We start from the raw sequence: 23,590 nt of genomic DNA on the forward strand, positions 1-23,590 counted from the left end.
AATGGCCCCACTTAATTCTGGACTTAATTACAGACCATGTCAGTAAGGCTAGGCAGCACAGTTAATGTAGACAATGGATCAACTACAAAGATTCTTACATGAATAATAATTATGCTGTAGAAAAAAAAAAGATTAAAGTCTCAGAAACCTAATGTGTAGGTCTTCTCTGTTCTATAGAATCCACCTGAGTCAGAATTGAATTGATGGCAGAGGAGTATCCTAATAATGTGGTTGAGTTACTCTGGATAAACCAGAGAAACAAATGCCCAGAAACTTGTATGTATATGAGAAAGAGTTTTATGTAAAGGGTTTGTACATTAAGAAAGCATCCCAACCCAGTGCTGTCCAAGACCATAAATCCAACATTATCCCATATGTCCGACACCAATCTACAAAGTCTTCCTCAATTCCACAAAACACACACAATAATGTCAACTACAGGAGGAAAGCGAAATCAGTGAGCATGTAAGCATCTCAGCGCTGGCAGGGCTCTCCATGTGGCTGCTCCAGCACCCAGGGCTACAAGGGAAGGTCCTTGTGGTTTCTCCTCAGGGATGTCTCACAGGAAGTGAGCCTTACAGGCTGTCAGAGAACTGTCTAAGGCAGCTGCACCCTGGTCTTACCATCAGAGAACAAGAGACCCGAGAACTAGAAAGGCGAGGCTCACGGAGCCATTTATCTCTCCGCCCTTCAATTAATCCCACATGTGTTCATTAGGCAGGTTGGCACAATAAACCTTAACTATCGCATTGGTCCTTTGAACATTTAAACTAGCTATTTGAAAGCAGAACTTCAAAGGTTAATGAATAAGAATAAAGCTATTCAATCACAAAGGTGGGAGGGGTTAGGGGAGGGAGGGAGATGAAAAAAGAGGTGCTGATAACAAGGGCTCAATAGAAAGTAAATGTTCAGAAAATAATGAAGGCAACATAAGTACAAATACGCTTGATACAATTGATGTCTGAGTTTTTATATGAATTGTAAAAGCCCCCAATAAAATGATCTTTTAATAATAACAATAAAAAGCTAATTTTGGAAATGATTTTTTTTATAATGCCATCTGTAAACTTCATGAGCATTATGCTCTCTGCTTAGGTCTCATAATACCATCAGTGCATCCTATATGGCTTAAGGCCTCCACTTGGGCATGTGGAGGACAAGTACCTAACCTACCCTTTATAACTGATGACATGGAAAACAAATGAAGACTCCTTACCCAAGACCTTATCAGTTCAGACCCCCCAGATCCCTTTGTAATAGGAAGTAAAGAGCAGGGAGACCTACCTGCTTATTCACCTGCCCTTTATTGATCCCTGCCTTTGATGTACTTATTATGTATAAATTGTGTTTGCAGTGTCTTCAATATTCCATATTGATACCCCATTCTGATGTTTTAAAGGTTAATTATACTTGTACTAATTCCCAAGAATCCAGAGAATGAAAAATTGATGGTGTGCTGGGAATAAGCAGGTTAGTATTGAATCACCGGGTCACGAGTGAATCACCTGTCTGAACAGAAGCATAGTTCTCTCTCATTTGAATTATTTATTGCCTTTCTTTTTATGCTGACTCAATAAAACTAACTGTAATGATTAGTAGTCTGATTTACTAAATTTATGATTTTTGGTTTTAGGGAGTTGAAATGCGTAATTAAGAGAAGGAGACAAAAATGTGTAAGTTTGGTTGAGAACTTTATTATAGTTCCTATATGCCTGGGAAGAATTTAAAAAATTTTAGCTTGTATGTTTGCTTTACTGGATAGTTAAAATATGTAATAATTTAACTTTTTATATATAGCATTTTAAAAGTTCAAATACATTTTTGTGGTAAAGTGTCTACAGGACTCAAACAAAGTAAACAAGTACAAATTGTGCTTAATTTCAAGCTACAAATTCTTAGGTTTAAAACTAAAATTGGTGAAGAAATCTGGTAGTCCCTGGCTATCAAAAGATAAAGGGTGTAGAGTCTTATAGGCTTGAAGGTAAACAAGCAAGCGGCCATCTAGCTCAGAAGCAACAAAGCCCACATGGAAGAAGTACACCAGCCTGTGCGATCCTGAGGTGTCGAAGGAATCAGGTACCAGGCATCATCAGAACAAAATATCATATCAGTGTGAATGAGTGGGAGTGCAGAGTTGAGACCCAAAGCCCATCTGTAGGCAACTGGACATCCCCTTACAGAAGGGTCTCAGGGAGGAGACAAGCCAGTCAGGGTGCAGTGTATCAACGAGGAAACATACAACTTTCCTCTAGTTCCTAAATGCCTCCTCCCCCGCACTATCATGATCCCAATTCTACCTTATAAATCTGGCTAGACCAGAGGATGCAAACTGGTACAGACAGGAACTGGAAACACAGGGAATTCAGGACAGATGATCCCTTCAGGACAAGTGGAGAGAGTGGCAATACCGGAAGGGTGGAGGGAGGCTGGGGTGGAAACGGGGAACTGATTACGAGGCTGGGGTGGAAACGGGGAACTGATTACAAGGATCTACATATAACCTCCTCCCTGGGGGACAGACAACAGAAAAGTGGGTGAAGAGAGGTATCGGACAGGGTAAGATATGACAAAATAATAATTTATAAATTATCAAGGGTTCATGAGGGAGGAGGAGTGGGGAGACAGGGGTAAAATGAGGAGCTGATGCCAGGGGCTTAGGTAGAGAGCAAATGTGTTGAGAATAATGAGGGCAATGAATGTACAAATGTGCTTCACACAATCAATGTGTGCATGGATTGTGATAAGAGTTTTATGAGCCCCTAATGAAATGATTAAAAAAATAAAATAAAAATAAAATTGATTTATTCTGTGTTTAAAAGCTGGCAGGAAACATGTTCTTTAACTTTTAAGAGTAGGAGATTGAATACCAATAAGAATTCATGCTACTGTAAGTATTGTTTTCTATACACAAAACTCCCTGTGAAGTCTATGAAGACTTTAAACAGTTCAACCTATGTCAGTCTGGGGCTGGTCAAAAGTGTTCTAGGAAGAAAGGGAGAGGCAACCTGAGCCAAAATGGGACTTTCAGGATTATTAGCGGGTAACAGGTAAGGCAGAATGTTGGAGAAAGGAAATGCTAACATTGCATCATAAGAAAACTAGATAAGCGGCAGCTAAGACTATTTTTCAGAGCATCTCCCACTTCTGAATATGCACACAGCTTTTGATAAGTTAAAAATTAATCTAACTGGCATTTCCACCCAGAGATCCTTTCCATAAGTAGGCTTCAGCAGGCATAGAGGCTTTGAAACAAAGATGGTTTGTAAATTGTGCTCAGCCTGGTGCCAGCTCTGGGATTCCAGGAACAGTGCTCTATTGTCTCTGCCACCCCCCACCTCTTTTGTTTTAATCAAATATGCTCATTTCCTGACCAATGGGTCCGGGTTCCTTCCTCCTCCCCCACTCCTCTATCTGAATTGAGGACAACTAGTGGATTTTCAAGGATAGTTCTCACAAAGGCAGCTCTGTGTTGCAAAATGTGGACAGAAAAGAGCATGGGTCTTAGACTTGGACCCACAGAAGCCCTGCCCCCAAAAGTGATTGGGTCTATACAGTACTGTCCCCAAACCATGGGTGCATGATCTGAAATTGTCCCTGGGGAAAATGACCGCTGTGGCTAAAACCCTGAAATGAAATCTTATATGAATTAATCATTGCTCTTATTATATGTCATAAAACCAAACAGACCAGTTGCCAGGAAGCCCATTCCAACCCACAGTGACCCTCCCCCACCGCAACATTTGTGTCAGATTCAAACTGTGGGATTTTCTTGGCTGTAATCATCGTGGAAGCAGATGGCCAGGCCATGGATGGGTTCAAATTACCAACCTTTAGACAGATGCAAATTCTTGACACCTCTCAGGGATATTTCTTTAGACCAGATGTCCTACATACAAACTGTGACTCACTGAGGGGTGTGGCGGGCAAATAAAATGATGGAGACATGGGATTCTAAATTTCAAAAGAATGTCATGATTGGGAAGAACAAAAAATCATATAGTTGGGTGCACACCTGCATGATACGATTGCTGAGGACAAATGGGTGCGTAAGCAAATGTGGCGAGGAATGCTGATGGTGCCAGCTATCCAAAGGTATAGCGTCTGGGTCTTAAAGGCTTGAAGGTAAACAAGTAGCCATCTAGCTCAGAAGCAACAAAGCCCACATGGAAGAAGCACACCAGCCTGTGCGATCACGAGGTGTCAAAGGGATCAGGTATAAGGCATCATTAGAACAAAAAAGTCTTACCATAGTGAATGAGGGGGGAAGTGCAGAGTGGAGACCCAAAGCCCATTTGTCGGGCACTGGAGATCCCCTTGCAGAGGGGTCTAGGGGAGGAGATGAGTCAACCCAGGTGTGATATAGCACCGATGAAAAATACAAATTTCCTCTAGTTCCTAAATACTTCCTCCTCCCAACCCCTGCCACTATAATGATCTGAATTCTACCTTGCAAGTCTGGCTAGACCAGAGGATGTACACTAGTACAGATAAGAACTGGAAACACAGGGAATTCAGGGCGGATGATACCTTCAGGCCCAGGGGTGTGAGTGGCCATACTGGGAGGGCAGAGGGAGAGTGGGTTGGAAATGGGGAACTGATTACAAGGATCTACATGTGACCTCCTCCCTGGGGGACGGACAACAGAAAAGGGGGTGAAGGGAGACGTTGGACAGGGCAAGATATGACAAAATAATAATTTATAAATTATCAAAGCTTCATGAGGGAGGAGGGAGTGGGGAGGAAGGGGGGAAAATGAGCTGATGCCAGGGGATTGGGTGGAGAGCAAATATTTTGAGAATGATGAGGGCAATGAATGTACAGATGTGCTTTACACAACTGATGTATGTATAGATTGTGATAAGAGTTGTATGAGCTCCTAATAAAACATTAAAAAAAAAGAGCCCAGTCACCGAGCTGCCGCCGAGGACTCAGCAGCCCCCCCTTTGAGCCCCCTCCCTTCCCGACGCTCCGTCCCCGCTGCCCGCCTTCTCCAGCCGCCTCCTTCCACAGGCCGTTTCCACGGAGGAAAAGGAATCATATGGTATGTCCGCTATCCAGAACCTCTACTCTTTCGACCCCTTTGCTGATGCAAGTAAGGGTGATGACCTGCTGCCTGTGGGGACAGAGGATTATATCCATATAAGAATTCAACAGCGCAACGGCAGGAAGACCCTGACCACAGTCCAAGGGATCGCTGATGACTACGACAAAAAGAAGCTAGTGAAGGCATTTAAGAAGACATTTGCCTGCAATGATACTGTGATGGAGCATCCAGAATACGGGGCAGTGATTCAGCTCCAGGGTGACCAGCGCACGAACATATGCCAGTTCCTTGTAGAGATTGGACAGGCTAAGGACGACCAGCTGAAGGTTCATGAATTTTAAGTGCTCAAGTGGCTCACGGAAGCTTAAGTGAGGATTTCCTTGCAATGAGCAGACAAATTCCCTCTGTCCCTTGTCACAAGTTTAAAACCTCACAGCTTATATGATGTAACCATTTGGGGTTCACTTTTAACTTGGACTAGTGTAACTCCTTCATGCAATAAACTGAAAAGAGCCATGCTGTCTAGTCTTGAAGTCCCTCATTGAAACAGGTCAAGCAGTAGGCGCCTGGCAGTGCCCAGTCTGAAACAAAACAATAGCATGTTTCAGCCAAGCGCAGAGCCCCGAGTTCTCAGATGCCTATGTCTGGCCAGAAACTCCCCCGCCCTCAGGAAATGGCATTCACCACCTGGACAGCTGGCCCCCCATGGGAGGAAGTGGTAAGGCAGTTGTGCCACTAGCGGGGACGCTTTGGTAGCAAGAGAAAGATCCCCTGGTGTTGCGGCCAACCAGACAAGGGGATGGGCCCTTGGAGATCAGCCCCTTCCCTCCGGTAAGGTGATAGGGCTTCTGGCTTTGCCACCAGGGTCTTGGTTCTTTTTGAGGAGACATATCCTAGCAAGGGTGTGTCCAAAGATCATTAGCCTGTGAGGCCAATCTTCGATCCGCGTTAAACTTTTGACAAGGGAACACATTGCAAACGGATGTAGCTAGCTGGAGTGCTCGCAAATTCACAGCCACAGCTGCCCGATGCCACGTGAAGTAACAACTGGTCCCCCCCCCCTTCAGTTTTCATGTGATGTGATGTATTTAAACTTATTTAAATAAAACTTGTTTGCAGAAAAAAAAAAAGAATGTCATGAATCACTTGTAGGCCAAGCCAATCCTGTTTATGGCAAAGGAGATCCTGGGTAGCCCATTTTTAGAACCTTGCTCAGTTAATAAGTCTCTCTGGGAAATTCATAATTTATGTGAAAATTATCTGATTAGAAATAGATAGTAACACTTTAAAAAGAAGCCCAGCTGGTCAGTGGGTAACACTGAGTTCTTAGCCAAAAAATTGGATATGTGAGCCCACCCATTGCTCAGAGGGAAAAAAAAATTGTAGCTTTCTACTTCTGTAAAGAGTACAGTTTTTGAGAGTGCCATGGGGACAATTCTACCCCCATCCTTTAGGATTAATGAGTCAGAATCAACTCTATGGCAATGTTTTGGTTTGATAATATTTTATTACAAACAAGCCCATCAGACCACTTTCTTTGTAACCACAGTGGAAGCAGCTAATGTTTCTAAGCCTCTCTTATGAACTAGATACCAGAAAAAGAACTTTTAGCATACTTGAAAGGAATTATAGTTTTAAGACGGGATGGGTCATTGTGTGCATGTAAAACGAGTGTAATATTGGATGGGAGAGAGAGCAGCAGAGAGTGAAGGCATTAAGGAAAGGTGATTTATACGCGAGGACATGGCATCAAGGCCATGTTTGACCTCCTCTGGCTCCCAAGGCCAATTGCCACAAGGCAGGGTCAGACATGCCTCCTCTCTCCATCCTTTCTTATCCCATTCTTACACCAACCATCTTCTGTGGCTGGGTCTGATAAGCCATTGTAATGGCCACACAGGACTCACAGAGAGTACTCACAATTACAGGGTTTCCTAGGGATGGTGACAAGTGGCAATTCCTATGAGAGATGCTCAGGATTGATTTATTCAGTCTCTGCTATGGCTACAGACAGAGCTCTCTCTTGCCATCAGCCTTTTGGCATGGCCTCTGCCCTACTTGTACAATGTTACAAAGATTGATTAGAACGGCAAGTAAATAAAGGTCAACAAACAGACCTGGAACTATTTATAGGCTTTTCTTTTTGGTTGTTAGTTTTCTTTGTTGGTGTCGATTTGTTTTTGTGCTTATTATTGTTTTTGCATGTCTCTCGAGATAAGATAGGCGAGAGAAACAATCTGGAGGAGAAAGTATCAGGACCAATAGTTGGGTGGGGGATTGGTTGGGAGGTAGATGAGGAGGCAGGGGAAAGGAAGGGGGTGCCAACAAACCCAGTGACTAGGAAACAAGGGATGCCTGGTGGGGCTCAATCAAATGCATTGAAACATACAACTTTCCTCTAGTTCTTTAATGTTTCCTCCCCATGTACTATCATGACCCCAATTCTATGTTACAATTCCAGCTAAACCAGAGTGTGTATATTGGTACAGATCAGAGCTGGATACACAAGCAATCCAGGACAGATAAACCCCTCAGGACCAATAATGAGAGTAGTGATAAAGGAGAGTAAGGGGAAGGTGGGGATAAAAAAGGAGAACCGATCACAACGGTCAACATATAACCCCCTCCAAAGGGGATGAACTACAGAAAAGTGGGTGAAGGCCCCTACACAGGGTTTTTTGAGGAGGTAATGTTTAAAAAGTTATTTTATTGGGGGCTCGTACAATTCTTATCACAATCCATACATACATCCATTGTGTCAAGCACTTTTGTATATTTGTTGCTCTCATTGTTATCAAAAACTTGGCTTTTACTTGAGTCCGTAATAGCTGCTGCTCATTTTTCTGCTTCCCCCCCGCCCCCTCCCTCATGAACCCTTGATAATTTATAAATTATTATGATTTTGTCATATCTTACACTGTCCGACATCTCCCTTCACCCACTTTTCTGTTGTCCGTCCCCAGGAGGAGGTAAATTTGTATGGGATCAGCTAGCTTCATTTTTTTCCCGTGGAGTGGCAAATGTATTTGGACCACACATCTCAAGAATGATAATCCAATGAATGCCATAAACAAAATCTCCGTTTAGGGCTGCCGAGCCAATACAAATTCATAGTGACTCTGTAGGGCAGGGTAGAACCTCCCGTGTGAGTTTCCTAGACTGTAACTTCATGGGAGTAGAAAGCCTCATCTTCCTCCCTTGGAGCTGCTGGTGATTTTAAAGTGCCGACCTTGGAGATTGCAGCCCAACACATAACCACTACAACCACAACTTCAAAAATATTCTTTCCATATCTCCCTTCAATATTACTGTCACAATACATATTCTGAGTTTTACTTGTAATCAAAGACCTGAAGAGTCCTCCTGGGGAAATGATGAGTATTCAAATGGTTTTATACAAAAGAGTGAATGTATAAGGAGCACTGGTGACCCAGTAGGAGACCTGGTAATAGAGTGGGTTATGTGTTGGACTGCTAATCGAAACGTCACTGGTTCAAACCCAGCAGCAACTATAAGAGATGAAGATGAGACTGTCTGCTTTTGTAAAGATTTTCAGTCTCAGAAACCGCATAGAGCAGTTCTACTGCTCCTGGAGGATTGCCATGCCTTGGATCTATTTGACAGCTGTGCATCCAGGTTTCTAAATTTCCTTTCTGACTAATAGATGATTAAATGCTTGTCATTTCTAGACTGAGCCCCTATCTCTGGGACAACCAGAAGAATAAGATTAGCAGGTTGGCTTATCAGGGAAATGAGTAATCCGACTAGTTATGCCGCAATATCTAGGGAATTCCTTTCTCCAAATACGATACCATATCCCGCTAACTGCCACGTTCCTGAAGCAGCTGTCAGCGTGGAGTCCCGAAGCAAGGATAGCAGCAGGTTAGTTCTAAATCTAGGAATACATTTAAAACCCGGAATCAATATTCTAATACTCAGAACCAGAAAACAGGTACTTCCTTCATAACTAAACACCATTGCCGGCTAGATCAGCCCACTTCTAAAAAAAAATCTACCGGAAATGCAAAACATTGATATTTAATCCAAAGGAAAGGTGAGAAGATAAGAAGGTATGGAAATCTGAGGCCTGGAGATGAAGCAACTAGAAGACAATTAAAGCAAATGTTGGCACAACGTGAAAAAATAATGAATGTCATTGGTATTAGTTTAATAATTATAAAAATAGATTTATTGTTAAGAATGAAAATCTATATGAGGAAATACACATTTTTAAACATGCACACCCTTTCCCCTTTGGGGTTGACTGTTTAAAGATCAAATCAATTTTCCATTCAATAATTCATACACATTCTGTTTTGTGATATTGACTGTTACCTTCACAGTGCCGTATAGCTCAGCACATTTCTCCCCAGGGTTTTCCATTTCCTTCCCTAACACTTCCTGCTTTCTGAACTTTGTCCTTGGGCAAAAGCTGCCCTATTGATTGCAAATGCTTAATAGTCCTAAGGAATATATTCCTCTCTAGTGTTATTGTTCTTCTGCTGTCTGATTGAAAATTGAACTGTGGGGGCAAGTTCAATTCCAGCCCTGAAAGGTAACTAAGTCATCGCATTGGGAGTTCAATCTGTCTCTCCAACCAGGAAGCCAGGTCTTTTTGGAATGAACACTCTTTAACGCCCATGGAAAGCACAGGGTTGGGTACTGAAGTAGGTGTTGGTCGTAAACCAAACACCTGCTCCTTCAAGGATGACCCCATTGTTGCTTCAACATTTCAAACGATCAGTAGCCTTTCAGTTCTGGTTAGCGGCTTCTTTTATAAAGCAATTCCCTCAGAAACATACACAACTTCTAAAGCATTTTCTTATAGTCAGTTTTGTGTCCAGAAAATATGAAACAGTCTTCCCAAGGTAGAATTTTCAAAGATTTTCTTAACTTCTCCATGTTTGTGCTTTCTCTCTCTCTCTCTCTCAATTTAATTACGGTTGCTTTGAAGGCACAGAGCTGGAGGAAGAAGGTGTTGTATATTTTCTCTCTCTCTTCCCACGTAAGTAATTTAGGACTGATAAAAGTTAATGGTATTATAGTTATATAACTAGTAATTCATAAAAATGAAATCCCAAAATTCAATATTCTGTCAAGCCTATGAAAGATAGGCAAATAATCAATGTGCTCTGTGGCTAACCAAAAGCTTTGAGGGTGAAGCTCACTCAGAGATGCCTACAAGAGAGGCCTAGCGAAATGCTCTTCCGAAACCAGACATTGAATATCCTATGTAGCACAGCTGTACTGTGACACACATCGAGTCACCATGAGTCAGAGTTGAATCAAGTCTCTTTAATCTTTAAAGAGTAAGGCCGCTTGAGCAACATCTGAGAGGCCTAAGGTAGAAGGAATTTCGTGTCTGGTGTAAATAAGGAGAGAAAAACAACATGCAAAAAAGTGTGTGGCCTAGAAAGAAACCGAAAGAAATTAAAGCATAATTGGAAAACTGGCCTGAGACCTCAATGGGACCCAAGCAAAGATGCTCATCCTTGGAACACCAAGCAAATGTTCTTCTACATCGGAACATTTTTGCTACGTAGTTTAAAATATCTTTAAAACGAAACAAGAATTGTCCTTTCTTTTGCCCTCTTGAGGTTGTAGCAGTGTTTCAGGAGGCTAAGAGAAGAAAGCACTTGTTCGTAAACCCCAGAGAGGAGATCAGGAACTTTTCATTGGGTCCTGTCTTGATTTTCCATTGTTTGTATTTTCTAAAGAATGAACAAGCCTAAAGCTGAAAAGAGAGTTTTGTCGAAATCAAATAATCCCACTACTTTCAGATCAGAAAGCCATCACAATGGGAGGTACTGTATCGACTGGGAAACAATGTGGAACAAAATTCAAAATCATACAAAGGACCAGGATGGCTCTGTTAGAGATTGATGGATTACCCCCAGACTATAGCCCTCATGCACCTTTCAAGCTTGGAACTGAACTGACCACCATGATTTAACTTTTTGCCAGCTCCTTAAAGTGACCCCCACCAGGTAATGCATGTGTTCCTGAGCACAAGTAACCAGGCAGTATCTCCCAGGGATGAAGATAAGAGGAGATGGAAAAGGATAAGTATAAATCATGAACAGAGAGAATTGGTGAGAAGAGTGATGTTACATTGTGGGAATTACAATCAGTCAATATATATATTTAAAATATATTAATTATTGAATGGGAAACTAATGGCTCTGTCAACTTTCATTCAGAGAATCGCAACAAAAGTTTAAAGCCGAACAACCTATTATCAAAGTCCATAACTATACTTTTTAGTCGATTGACCTTGTTTTTCTTATCTATAAAGTCTGAATAATTATAAGTTCTAAAAGGCTAATCAATAATCAATGGAAACAATGGGACACAGAATCTGGCTCATAGGAGCTAACAAATATGTCCCAACACCAACCCCACCCCCCAACATTGCCTTCTGTAGTTTGCAGGGAGACGCTGATTGGCACAAATAATTAGCATGTTTGGTTGTGAACCGTCAAACTTGAAGTTCTCTCCACTCAAATGTCCCTCAGAAGAAAGACCTGCTGAGCATAGAAACTGAGCACAGAAAAGCCTGTGGAGACCAGCTCTCCTCTGACATTCAAGGGATCCCCATGAATTGAAATTGACTCGATGGCTACTAGTTATTATTTTGCATGTATCTTCTAAAATTTGCTTCTATTATCCCTTCGAGATAATAATAACTTGACAGGAAATTGAGAACAGAAGAGTTTTGCCAAAGTGGCTGAAAAAGCAACCAGATGGAGCACAACAAAAAGAGGTGGAGGAAATCTGCTTTCTGAGAGGACCGTTTCACAGTCTCAGCAGGCCCCTAGATTGTCCTCTTCTTCATTTTTTAATTAACTTACATTTTATTATGAACATTTTCAACTATCCAAACAAGTTGAAATAACTGTGTGGTAAACAAACACTTACTACCTACATTCTACACAATCTTTCTATATTTTTGATGATCTATCTATCTATCTATCTACTCATCCTTTTATCTATTCATCTATTCATACATTCTCCAATATTTATTTATTTATTTATATTGATGTTTGGGTGAAAGTTTACAGAGAAAACTACTTTTTAATTCGATCATTTATACACATTTTGCTTCACAACATCCATTGCAATTACCTTAATATACCAGTATTCTTCCTGCTTTCTCCTGAGTGCTCCATCTCCATCCGTTCTTCTTTCTTACACCTTCCAGTTTTCTGAGCCTAGTTTTGGAGCAGACGCTGTGCTCTGGGTCTCATGTTTGATGACTGGGAGAAGAACATTTCTCAGGAATGTTACTCTCCACTTCATAGCTCAGTCTGATGTTTGGCTGCAAAGTGATCCCCAAGAATGGATTCCATTCCAGACTTGAAGGCTGTCTAAGATTGTCTTAGGGTTTCCACCAATATCTGTGTAAGGAAGTCAAGAGGCGCTAGAGACCAAATCAGTCAAATTAGAGCAAACAGCCTTTATTGGGGAGAAAAACCCAGCATGGGTGAAGTCCCACAGTCCACAGTTTCTGGGCCGGAGGAGTGGCACCTCTTGGCTATTGGAACAATCCTTTTATTGCCAGGAGACATGTGGTTGGGCTGGCCCTGGGCCCATATCTAGTAAGGTGGTCAGGGATTGGCAGGCACCGGCACATCCGAGGAAGACTGCTGGTGATTGGAGGATGCAAGCATGTCCACGCCCCTAGCCAGATAAGGAAGGCTACTGTTGATTGGTGGACACGGGCACGTCCGCGCCCCTAGCCAGATGAGGCAGCACTTCCTAGTTCCCGGTTGAGCACACACGTGGTCTAGTGTATGGTCCACAGAGAGTAGCATCAGCCAACTCTGAGCAGATCTGCATGGTGTGGGGGGTTTATTTATTTGGCCAGGCACTCTGCTAGACCAGCAAGTCTGATCATTTTTTATGGAACTCCACCGAGGCAGTTCTACCCTATTGTGTAGGATTGCTAGGAGTCAGAATCAACTTGAAGGCAATGATCTTTTGAGTTTTTGGATTGTCTAGTTGGTACTTTGTTTTTCTCCTCCCCTCCAGTTAACATTAACACTGTTTATATGTGCAAGCATTTCCTTAACTTTTTGATTAAATAATTTTATTGGGGGCTCTCACATCTCCTAGCACAAGCTGTACATTCACCCATTGTGTGAAGCACATCTGTACACAGTTTCCATCATCATCCCCAAAGCATTTTCTTTCTAGTTGACCTATTGATATCAGCTCCTCATTTTCCCCCTCCCTACCTTCCCCATCCTCCCTCCCTCATGAACTCCTGGCAAGTCATAGATTATTATTTTCATATCTTACATTTTCCTCAGTTGCCCTTCACCCACTTTTCTGTTTTCTGTTTATACCCCTGGGAGGGGGTTATATGTTGATCATAGTGATTGATTCCAACCTTCCCCCACCCCCCTGCACTTTCTCCCTATCCTCCCAGCAGCTCTCTTCTCATTGGTGGCCCTGAGGGGTTTATCTATTCTACCCTATGTATTCTTATGCTATGTAGGGCTTCCAGACTATTAGTTGAGAGCTCAACTAACCCTGGCACATCTCTGTCCCATAATATACCTGTCATTATTATTATATAGTATTATTATATTATATCACCTTGTCACTTTGGTTCTTAAATTTGTATAGGATCACAGACCCTCTGAGAATCTAATGAAAGTAACGGGAACTTTCCTCAGACGCAAGCGTTCAATCATATATTCAACAGATATTTACTGAGCCATTCCTCTCTACCAGGCATTATGCTCAGAGCTGCGGATGTAACTCTGAACATCATGGATGTCCTCTCTTGCTCTTATGAAGCTTACATTCTAAAAGGACCACCAGATATTAAACAGCAATTCGTTTTCAAAGTATGCAATTATTTTCTCAAGGAGAGGAAGATTGGCCAGGGTACAGGTATGTGACTACCTGTACTAACCTGAAAGGCTAAGTTCTAGGTGTTTTTTTCATAAGAAATTTTGTTAGCAAAAGTTCAAAAATTAGCAGAATTTAGCCATCAAATGCAGTAGTAAGGATGGGATGAGGGAAACTTTACAGAAAGGAAGAGCATGTGTTCGCGGCATGAGGAAAAAGTTAAAAAGGCACGGCCAGCTAATTGAAAGGTGATAGATTGCAATGATGGCAGTGATTCTTCACAACACCTTTTATTTTCCCTCTTTATTGTGTGCCTTTAAAGTTTTTCTCATTAAAAGGCAACATCTATATCCATATTCCTTGAATGCGAATGGTCCTGATGCTTGTTTTGACAAATAGATGTAGTAGAAGTGACATATGCCTATTTGAAGTGCAAGATACAAAAAGTATTATGTACTTAACCTTGTTTGCCTAACCTGCTGGTGAATAAAAGACGTGGAGCAGAACTTACTTTTCTTGACAGCCAATTGATTCCCAGCAAGTGAGTAGCCAGCTGAACTAAACACTTCAGTGTTGTATGCCTCTGTGATTTGGCAATCCCAAATTATGGGGGGAAGACAGGCTTTTCTACTCCTGTAAAGAGTGGTAGTCAGGGTTGCTATGAGTGAAACAAACTCCATGGAAATGAGATTGTTTTGTTACTCTTCTTGTTCTTTTTTGTTTGCTCAACATCATTGTAAGGTGAGAGAACTGATTCCAAACATACTGAAGGACTCAGGGAGTTGGGAAATGGTCCAAGATGAAGTGGGTAAAGCAGTTCAATCTCAGACAATTGTCCCTATTAAAAATATTGAATGTGTTCTAAAAATAATGGAAAGGACATTTTAGAAAAGTTACTTAGGCAGGTATGAGCAGAATCTATCAGCAACTACCGATAAATGATGATAATGTCTAGAAATCAGGCAGTAGTGGTGGAGGTGAAGAAATGTGGCTCTTAGGTTTAGGAAGTAATAGTAATAGAATTTTGATCAATTAGCTCTGAGTACACAGGGGGTAAAGAGTATTAGCATGGCTACCAGGTGTCTAGTCTGTGGCCCTAGATGGACGAAAAGTCATCACTATCATAGGGAAAAGTGGAAGAGGGCTGAGGCTAGGACTTGGAAAGACAATGGGTTCAGCTATACCTGTGCAGTTTGAGTTACCTGTGGATTATTGAAGTAGACATATTAGGTAGGTAGTGAGATACACATACCTGAAGCCCACAGAAGCAGTATAGATTAGAAGCAGTAAATCTGATTTGTGAGTATATAGAATAGATTGTAATTGAATCCCAAAGCATGGGTGAGAACACACAGAGGAAAATATGTATATAAATAGTACATGTAACATAGAGGGAGACATTAAAATTAGCATGTCAATATCCAACTTTCAAGAAATGCATATATTAAAGGTTGGATAGATGAGGGTGGGTTTAATGCATGAAAGCAAAATCAAGAATACATAAAATCAAAGATGATAATAGGAAAGCCTAGAAAGAGAGTCTGGTGTGAGGTATTATGAGAAAAGGTAAAAAAAACAAAATAAACATTAATTGAACTTAGTGATGTTGAAATCAATGATGTGCTTCCAGAAAGCAACTATTTCAAAAGTAATACCTCCACATTCCCTTGAAGCCCACATTAAGAAACCCTACTGGTAGAAAAATAGTAGACATCTATTTAGATAATCAAATTGGATTTAGAATATTAATTCCCTAATATTTCAACAGTAAGGAAAAATTATTAAGCTAACTATAAGGTCAAATGCATTTGTGCAAGTTTTGTGACACCAGGACAGATAGTGGCCCAAAGAAATTATAATACTATTAAAAAGGTAACTTTATTTGCCTGTAGGAATGTCTGTTTCCCTGTAAACAGAAAACATTAGATGGACCAATTTCAGAGATGTGGGCTGAACAGACATGAAACTGTGCCAGGTTCTCCCAATCTATTTTCCAAGTACAGACATCACCTTCCTGCCCTGGAAAACCTTTTTTCCTGTTTATACCTAACTCTATTATTTTTAACAAATCTGGAAATAATAGACAAGGATATGAGTTAAAATTGGAGATTCTTTCTTAAATCGTTTTATTGGGGGCTCATACAACTATTATCACAATCAATACATACATCAATTGTGTAAAGCACGTTTGTACATTCATTGCCCTCATCATTCTCAAAACATTTGCTCTTCACTTAAGCCCCTGGAATCAGGTCTTCATTTTTCCCCTCCCTCCCCACTCCCAGCTCCCTCGTGAACCCTTGATAATTTATAAATTATTATTTTGTCATATCTTGCCCTGTCCGACGCCTACCTTCACCCGCTTTTCTGTTGTCCGTCCCCCAGGGAGGAGGTTATATGTAGATCCTTGTAATCAGGTCCCCCTTTCCAACTCACCCTCTCTACCCTCCCAGTACCGCCGCTCACACCACTGGTCCTGAGGGATCATCCACCCTGGATTCCCTGTGTTTCTGGTTCCTATCTGTACCAGTGTCCATCCTCTGGTCTAGCCAGACTTGCAAGGTAGAATTGGGATCATGATAGTAGGGGTGGGAGGAAGAATTTAGGAACTAGAGGAAAGTTGTATTTTTCATCGTTGCTACATCTGGCTTGTCTCCTCCCTGAGACCCCTCTGCAAAGGAATCTCCAATGGCCTACAAATGGGCTTTGGGTCTCAACTCCGCACTCCCCCCCCCTCATTCACTATGGTAAGATTTTTTGTTCTGATGATGCCTGATCCCTGATCCCTTCAACACCTCATGATCGCACAGGCTGGTGTACTTCTTCCATGTAGGCGTTGTTGCTTCTGAGCTAGATGGTCGCTTGTTTATCTTCAAGTTTTTAAGACTCCAGATGCTATATCTTTTGATAGTCGGGCACCATCAGCTTTCTTCGCCACATTTGCTTATGCACTCATTTGTCTTCCGCGATCATATCATGGAGGTGAGCACACAATGATATGATTTTTTGTTCTTTGATGCCTGATAACTGATCCCTTTAGCATCTCGTGATCACACAGGCTGGTATGCTTCTTCCATGATGGCTTTGCTGCTTCTGAGCTACATGGCTGTTTGTTTACCTTCAAGCCTTAAAGACCCCATATGCTATGTCTTTTGATAGCCGGGCACCATCAGCTTTCTTCACCACATTTGCTTATTCATCTGCTTTGTCTTCAGCGGGTGTGTTGGGAAGGTGAGCATCATAGAATGCCAATTTAATAGAAGAAAGTATTCTTGCATTGAGGGAGTACTTGAGTGGAGGCCCAGTGTCCTGCTACCTTAATACTAAGCCTATAAATATATGCACATAGATCTATTACCCCATCATCCTATATAAATATATTTGCGTATATACATGTTTTTATCTGGACCTCTATAAATGCTCTTTGCCTCCCAGCTCTTTCCTCTATTTCCCTTGACTTTCCTCCTACTATCACGCTCAGTCCCCACCAGGGTTTCGGCAATTCCTCTTTGTTACATTACTTTGATCATGCCTTACTAGGCCTCCCACACCTTCCTCATGATCAGTTTGGATCACTTGTTGTTCCCTTTTCCCTGGGTTTGTTAACAGTACTTCCTTTCCCCTCACCTCCCCCTCTCCCATGTCCTCCTGGAACTGTTGGTCCCGTTGTTTTTTTTGTGCCAGATTGTTCATCCAGTCTTTTATTTAGACAGACCTGCGGAGCTAATAGCACGCACAAAAACAAGACAGAGCAAAACCAAGCAAGAATATACAACAAAACAACAACAACAAACAAACGACAAAAAAACAACAACCAATAAAACACAACAAGAAAAAAAAAGCTTGTAGTTAGTTAAAGAATCGTTTGGTGGCCTTTAGGAGTGTTTTCCAGTCCAGTCTGTTGGGACACTATGCCTTGGCCCCAAAGTCCACCTTCAGCATTCCCTGGGGACCTCGCTGAGGCGATTCCAGAAAACTATGGTGAGTAATATCTAAATCTGACCAGTGGGAATACATAAACTATTTTATAACGCAGTCCCTAATAGTCTTGAGAAATTACAATAATTAGAAATTCATCCTTTTCATTCCTCCCAGAGGGGTCTAGCTCTGCTCTCTGGACCTTTGGCTAAGGGAATAACAAATGCACCTTTCCCGTACTCTCTTTGGAGGGCTGCCTTTGAACCTACGTACAGGTTCTACAGGAGCACAATGAAGCATTTTGAAATTCTCATTTTTACAATATTATCTACAATTTGTCATGATCCACAAAGTTGAATACCTTTGCCTATTCAATAAAATTCTGGTAAACATCCTTTCAGGCAAGATTCATTTGTTATCATCAATCATACCCTTCGTTCCATTGACTCATCTGGATCTGGCTCGATTTTCTTGCAGTTCATTTTTAATGTACTCCTGCAATTATTTTTGAAATAGCTTCAGTGAAATTTTACTTGTAAGTGCTTGTAATTATATTGTTGGATACTTTCTGCATTCTGTTGGCTCACCTTTCTTTGGAATGAGAATAAGTATAAATCTATTCCAATCAATTGGCAATGTGGGTGTCTTCCAAATTTCTTGGCATAGATGAGTGAGTACTTCCAACACTGTGCATATATAACTGCCCTTGAGAAGGACCTAAAGATATGAGAAAATATACAGGCAATTAATCATTGAATTAGTGACTTCATTTCTTCTTGAAGATAGTTCTGTTGTGTTTTCACCTTTTTTCAACCCTCTTGACCTTCCTCAGTAGGAATCCTCATGAGCAGTTGTGAGAAAGACAAGGTTCTGACATACTGTCATTGAAATTGAGAGCCTTAGGTGCCCAGTGCTAACAACAACAACAACAACAACAAAAAGGTTGGTGGTTGGAAGCTATCAGTCACTGGGTGTGAGGAAAATATAGCAGTTTGCTTCCATAAAGATTTACAATTCTGGAAACTCTATGGGATTTCTACTCTGTCCAGTCAGGTCACGTTGACTTGGAATTATCTCAAAGACATTTTAATTAGATTTCACTTTAGAATCAAACTGCACAGTATTATAGCTGCCTAATGGAGTAGCTCTAAAGAACAGTGGGGAAATTAAGGGTAATGTAGTTGTCAATGATTTGGCATGGGCCATTTTTTGTAACAGCAAAACTTAAATTGAGTTATCTAAAGTAATGAAATGAAAAACCATTTATTTTAATCAGTACTGCTTTTTAAAAATTGTCTTAAAAATCATAATAGATCAGATATCTTTGCTGGTGAAATGTGTCAAACATTTGGAAAAGAGTTAATGTCAATTTTTCTCAAAATATCTATATCATTAGAAACACTTCTTAGTTCATTCTACGAGGCCGACATTACCTTGGTAAAAAGGCCAGGCAAAGACATTGCAAGAAAAGAAAACTACAAAGCCAATATCTTCTTTGAATATAGATTTGAAAATCCTCAGTAATATAATAGCAAATTGAATGCACATGTATATTGAAAGGACAATACATCAAGAACAAGTAGAATTTATTTCAGGGATGCTAGGGTAATTCAACATATGAAAACCCATCAATGTAACACACAAATGTAATACACCACCATTAATACAATGAAAGAAATTTTTAAAAACCTACCTGGTCATCTCAATTGGTGTAGAAAAATCATTTGAAAGAGTACAACAAGCTTCATGATTAAAACCAGAATTAAAAAGAGCTCAAGATATAAAAAGAGAAGGAACTTTCTCAACAAAATAAAAGACATCTATACCAACTTTACAGCCATGCTATTATATCACTCTACTGAATCATGAGTGAAATCTTTCATCCTGAGATAAGGAAAACGGAAAGTATATTTTCTCTGACCACTTTTATTCAACCCTGTAGGAGTTCTATCCAGAACTGGGCCAAAAAGAAAAAGGAAAAAAAAAGGCATTCAAATTGGAAATGACGAAATTTGGTATGTTTATTTATAGATGACATCAAGTTATATATGTATCATATTTTTGCTTCCAGAATTATACATTTATAGTGTTATCCTTTTAAAGTTTAAAGCAATCGTGAACCACGGTTAATGCTTTAATGCCCGAGACTGGGAAGCAGACTATGGAGGTTCTCAGCCTGGCTTCCCCATCTTATTAGCCTATTAAAACATCTCCATGGTGCTTCCATCAACTCCTAGTGCCTTCATGCAGCTTGGACATCTTCCTTCTATCTCATTATTGTCTTGATCATATGCTACCTTTTGAAACGATTGAGTATCAAACAACCTTTTTATAGCAACTCTATACTCTTTCCATCTTCTTCTGATGGTTCCTGCCTCCTTCAACACTTTGCCCATTGAATCCTTTGCTATTTCAAAATGAGGTTTGAATCCTTTCACTTTTTATCGGGTTGAGGTATATTACACAGATTCTTCCCTTTCTGTTTTCGAACCCAAGGTCTTTACACATTTCATGAAAATGATTTATCTTCTGCACTACTCTCTGAAGTTTTCTGCCTAGGCATTTTACTTCACCATCATGCAGTCACTTTGCTACGCTATTCCAGAGCCAGTTTCAGAGTCTCTTCTAACACCCTTATTGATCTACTCATCCCTCCTTTCTCTCTTCTCCCCTTCTCCCGTCCTCTCTCTCTCGAGACTTGTCGCCTGGGTCAAGATGTTGTATTCTACTGCAAGTGAGACGATTTGGAAAATGTATGCATAGCCATTACACGTGTTGACTTGATGACTTGTTTAGAGAACCGTGCCTGGAAAAATCACAGAAAGTGGAGGGACCAAGCAGAAGTAAAGAGGGAGTAAGCAGCTATGGAAACAATCTAAGAGCATGATCATGATGATTTGGACCAGGTACTGTGATTGTTCTTGATATGTAACATGAGCATTCTGGGTATACTTTGAATAGAGAAAACAGGATATGTTGGTAAATAGACAAACAGTGTGTATTACACTACGGGTAGAAGGAAAAGAGGGGGCTGTGGACAGGACTCTGGTACTTGGTTGTAGTGTCCACTCCAGCACTCATGTACCAGTGCTACTTCAGTAAACCGACCGGAAAGTTTGGGTAACCTCATTTTTCACGCCCACCAAATGAGTTTTACAGCCTTTCTGACTCCACAAGGTTATTATGAGGCTGAAATGAAATTATGTCTGGGCAGAACTAGGCTCTGGAGCCATCTGACTTGAAAATTGAATCAGATGTCTACATCTCTGGGAGGTCTACTGCAAGTTAATTAGGTTTAAGCAGACATGGAAATCAAATCAGGAAGATCTTGAGATAAATACAAAATCTTCCAAGCAACCCCCCTCACAAGTAAACAAATGACAACATAAAATCCCCAAACATGCAGGCCAACCACAGTATGACAATATTCTAATTGTGAGGAACGAGTGTAGAATGCTGTTTTATAAAATAGGCCTCCCTTTTTTGAAAAGCTAACTGGCTTATGCAAATTATCTTAGCAAAAATGTTGTGATTCTTAGAAGGAATGGAGAGTGTGCTCTTTCCAAACCTGGACTTTTGAACTCATACCTAGTCAGTGATGAATCAATCAGTGAACCAAAAAGAAAAGGAAAAAGTCCCATCGTTGGGTTTAGTTTTAAGGACAAAAGCTTCTTTTACTTTTGTTTCCCTCTGTGTAGGTTAAGCACATGGGAGTTTTTGAAAAATTTTGACTGCCAAACATCTGACCAATCCTTTGAAACTTTCCCAATCTCACCCAAAGGTGCAAAGCCCAGAACACTCATTTCCAGTTCACAAACACAGGAAGACCATCGGTAGTAATGAGCTTAGGATGACTAGTGGCAGAGGCTGGTAAGGCCCTGCCAGAGGTGAAAAGGGCAGAAGTCACAAAGGACAGAGCAAGCCCCTGGTGTTCTCCCGACTGGTTTTCTCTACAACCCTGCCATGTCTTTCCAATCAGAGCTCACATCTCTTATTTCCAAGTCACCCCTCACTAACTTACTTCAAATCAACCAACAAAATCAGTTAGACTGGAGCCGATTCTGGACTCTTGGGGACCTTTTGCGTGTCAAAGTAGAACTGTATCATGTTCTTCATGACTGTGACTTTTTGGAAGTATGATGCTGGGTCCCCTCTGCCAAGGTGCATTCCAATGGTGAACGTTTCTGAAGCACAGGTTTGAAGTTGCTGAGTTCTCTTTCTTTCTTTCTTTTTACTTTTGATTGTTATTTGCATGAAGGTTACAGAGCACGTTTGTTTTCCATTCAATTCACACATCGTTTGTTTCATGACGTTGACCATAGTAATCATAGTACCGTCACCGTAAACAGCACATCCCTCCTTCTTTCTTCGATTCCTCCTTTTCCCCCCATCTATCCCTGCCTTCAGAGGCTTGTCCCAGGACCAGCGCTGCCCTTTGGATCGCCTGTGGGTGATGGTTCTTGGGAATTTAAACCTCCCAGGTGTAATTGTTCACTATAGACCTATCTACCACTTGGCTGAAATTTGAGCCATGGGAGTGGCCTCCGACAGAGTTTCAGAGCCAGTACTGAAGATTGCTTGCGTAAAGGAAATGACAATATTCTGAGCAAGTTCTGTGAGTTTATTTCGAAGGGACTCCTCACTAGATAGCTTTCTTGAACAAAGGATACGCATTCCATCATTCAACCACAACTTCAATTTGAACCGTTTCTTTTCTGGGAGTTCCCCCTCCAAGTGCAGATAGCCTAAGGCATTTTAGGGTGATTAAGTTTTGTCCATCGTGATTGATTCAGCCTTTTGAATAGCCAATTAAAAGATTTATCAGATACCAGCAAGGTATGTAAGGATCCCTGGTGGCTCAGTACTTAAGCACTCGGCTGCGACCTCTTCAAAGGTTGTCAGCCTTAAGTGGCTCCTCAGGAGAAAAGACTCAGCAATCTGTTCTTATAAGAAGTACAGCCTAGGAAAACCTGCGATGCATACTATCACGTGGCGTTGCTAGCACTCAGAATCAACTTGACAACGCCAGGATGTGCATCAGTAAAAATCTATTTGTTTTCCCACTGTATGAAACACAAGGGTTAGTAAAAAAGCATTGCTATAAAATCATAGACAACTTTATTAAACAGAAATATCTAATGTGAAGCATGTGTTATTACACATATTCTCCATCTAGGTTTATTCTATCTATTTCCATCTCTTTAACCAATGGGGAGTCCATCTCTTTAATTCGTGGGGCTGCTAACCAAAGGTCAGCAATTCGAAACCACAAGCCTCTATGTACATGTCTAGTAAGCCAGGTATTTTTTAAATTATGATTTTGAGTTTTATTCCACATTTTCTACCCACTCTATTAGGACCCCCTACGTGATACATTTCAGAATCCCTGACTATGGTAGCTGGGCAACATTGAGTTCTTTTGGTGTAAAAGAAATGAGCATTAGAAAATCAACATTTTTCAGCACCTATGTAATGAATAGGTCTAAGGCATAAATTCAGAAAACAGATTCACCATGGATGCTACAACTATTTTTGTTGGGAAAAAAGATATTCAGATCACGCAAAACATCACTTCCCAGGTTTACTTGGGATAACCCCTCGCTGAGCTATCATGCATACCCTCAGGTTTTCATGCTGATAGGTCACGAATTAACCTATTTGCATGGGAACAGGAACGGACTGATTCCGTATGGAACTCTGAAAGCAATATAGGTTATCTTTGAGAAACTGGCCCACTGGATAGTCTGGGCTCGAAAGAGTCAGTCAGAA

At 41.0% G+C, this 23,590-nt stretch overlaps 1 protein-coding gene and 2 pseudogenes across 3 annotated transcripts in view; 2 read left to right on the plus strand and 1 right to left on the minus strand.

Annotated features, from left to right (window-relative positions):
* The first annotated feature begins 5,043 nt into the window (after positions 1 to 5,043).
* Positions 5,044 to 5,672, plus strand: LOC142441507 (eukaryotic translation initiation factor 1 pseudogene; annotated as a pseudogene).
* A 4,956-nt stretch (positions 5,673 to 10,628) lies between these two features.
* Positions 10,629 to 10,744, plus strand: LOC142441663 (small nucleolar RNA SNORA26; annotated as a pseudogene).
* Positions 10,745 to 16,099: 5,355 nt separating this feature from the next.
* The window catches only part of LOC142439877 (OX-2 membrane glycoprotein-like), a 46,579-nt gene continuing 39,088 nt past the window's right edge, over positions 16,100 to 23,590 (minus strand). The window contains exons 6-7 of one of the 3 annotated variants that reach the window (XM_075542536.1): positions 18,409 to 18,538; positions 16,111 to 18,316 (exon numbers count right to left, since the gene is read on the minus strand). In XM_075542536.1, the coding sequence (XP_075398651.1) occupies positions 18,447 to 18,538 (92 nt within the window). In that variant the 3' untranslated portion in view covers positions 16,111 to 18,316; positions 18,409 to 18,446. Of the gene's footprint in view, positions 18,539 to 23,590 lie in introns of all 3 variants that reach the window. The other 2 variants (XM_075542538.1, XM_075542535.1) reach the window with 2 other exon arrangements.

This window comes from Tenrec ecaudatus, chromosome 2 (assembly GCF_050624435.1).
Source record: "Tenrec ecaudatus isolate mTenEca1 chromosome 2, mTenEca1.hap1, whole genome shotgun sequence".
Taxonomy (NCBI): Eukaryota; Metazoa; Chordata; class Mammalia; order Afrosoricida; family Tenrecidae; genus Tenrec; species Tenrec ecaudatus.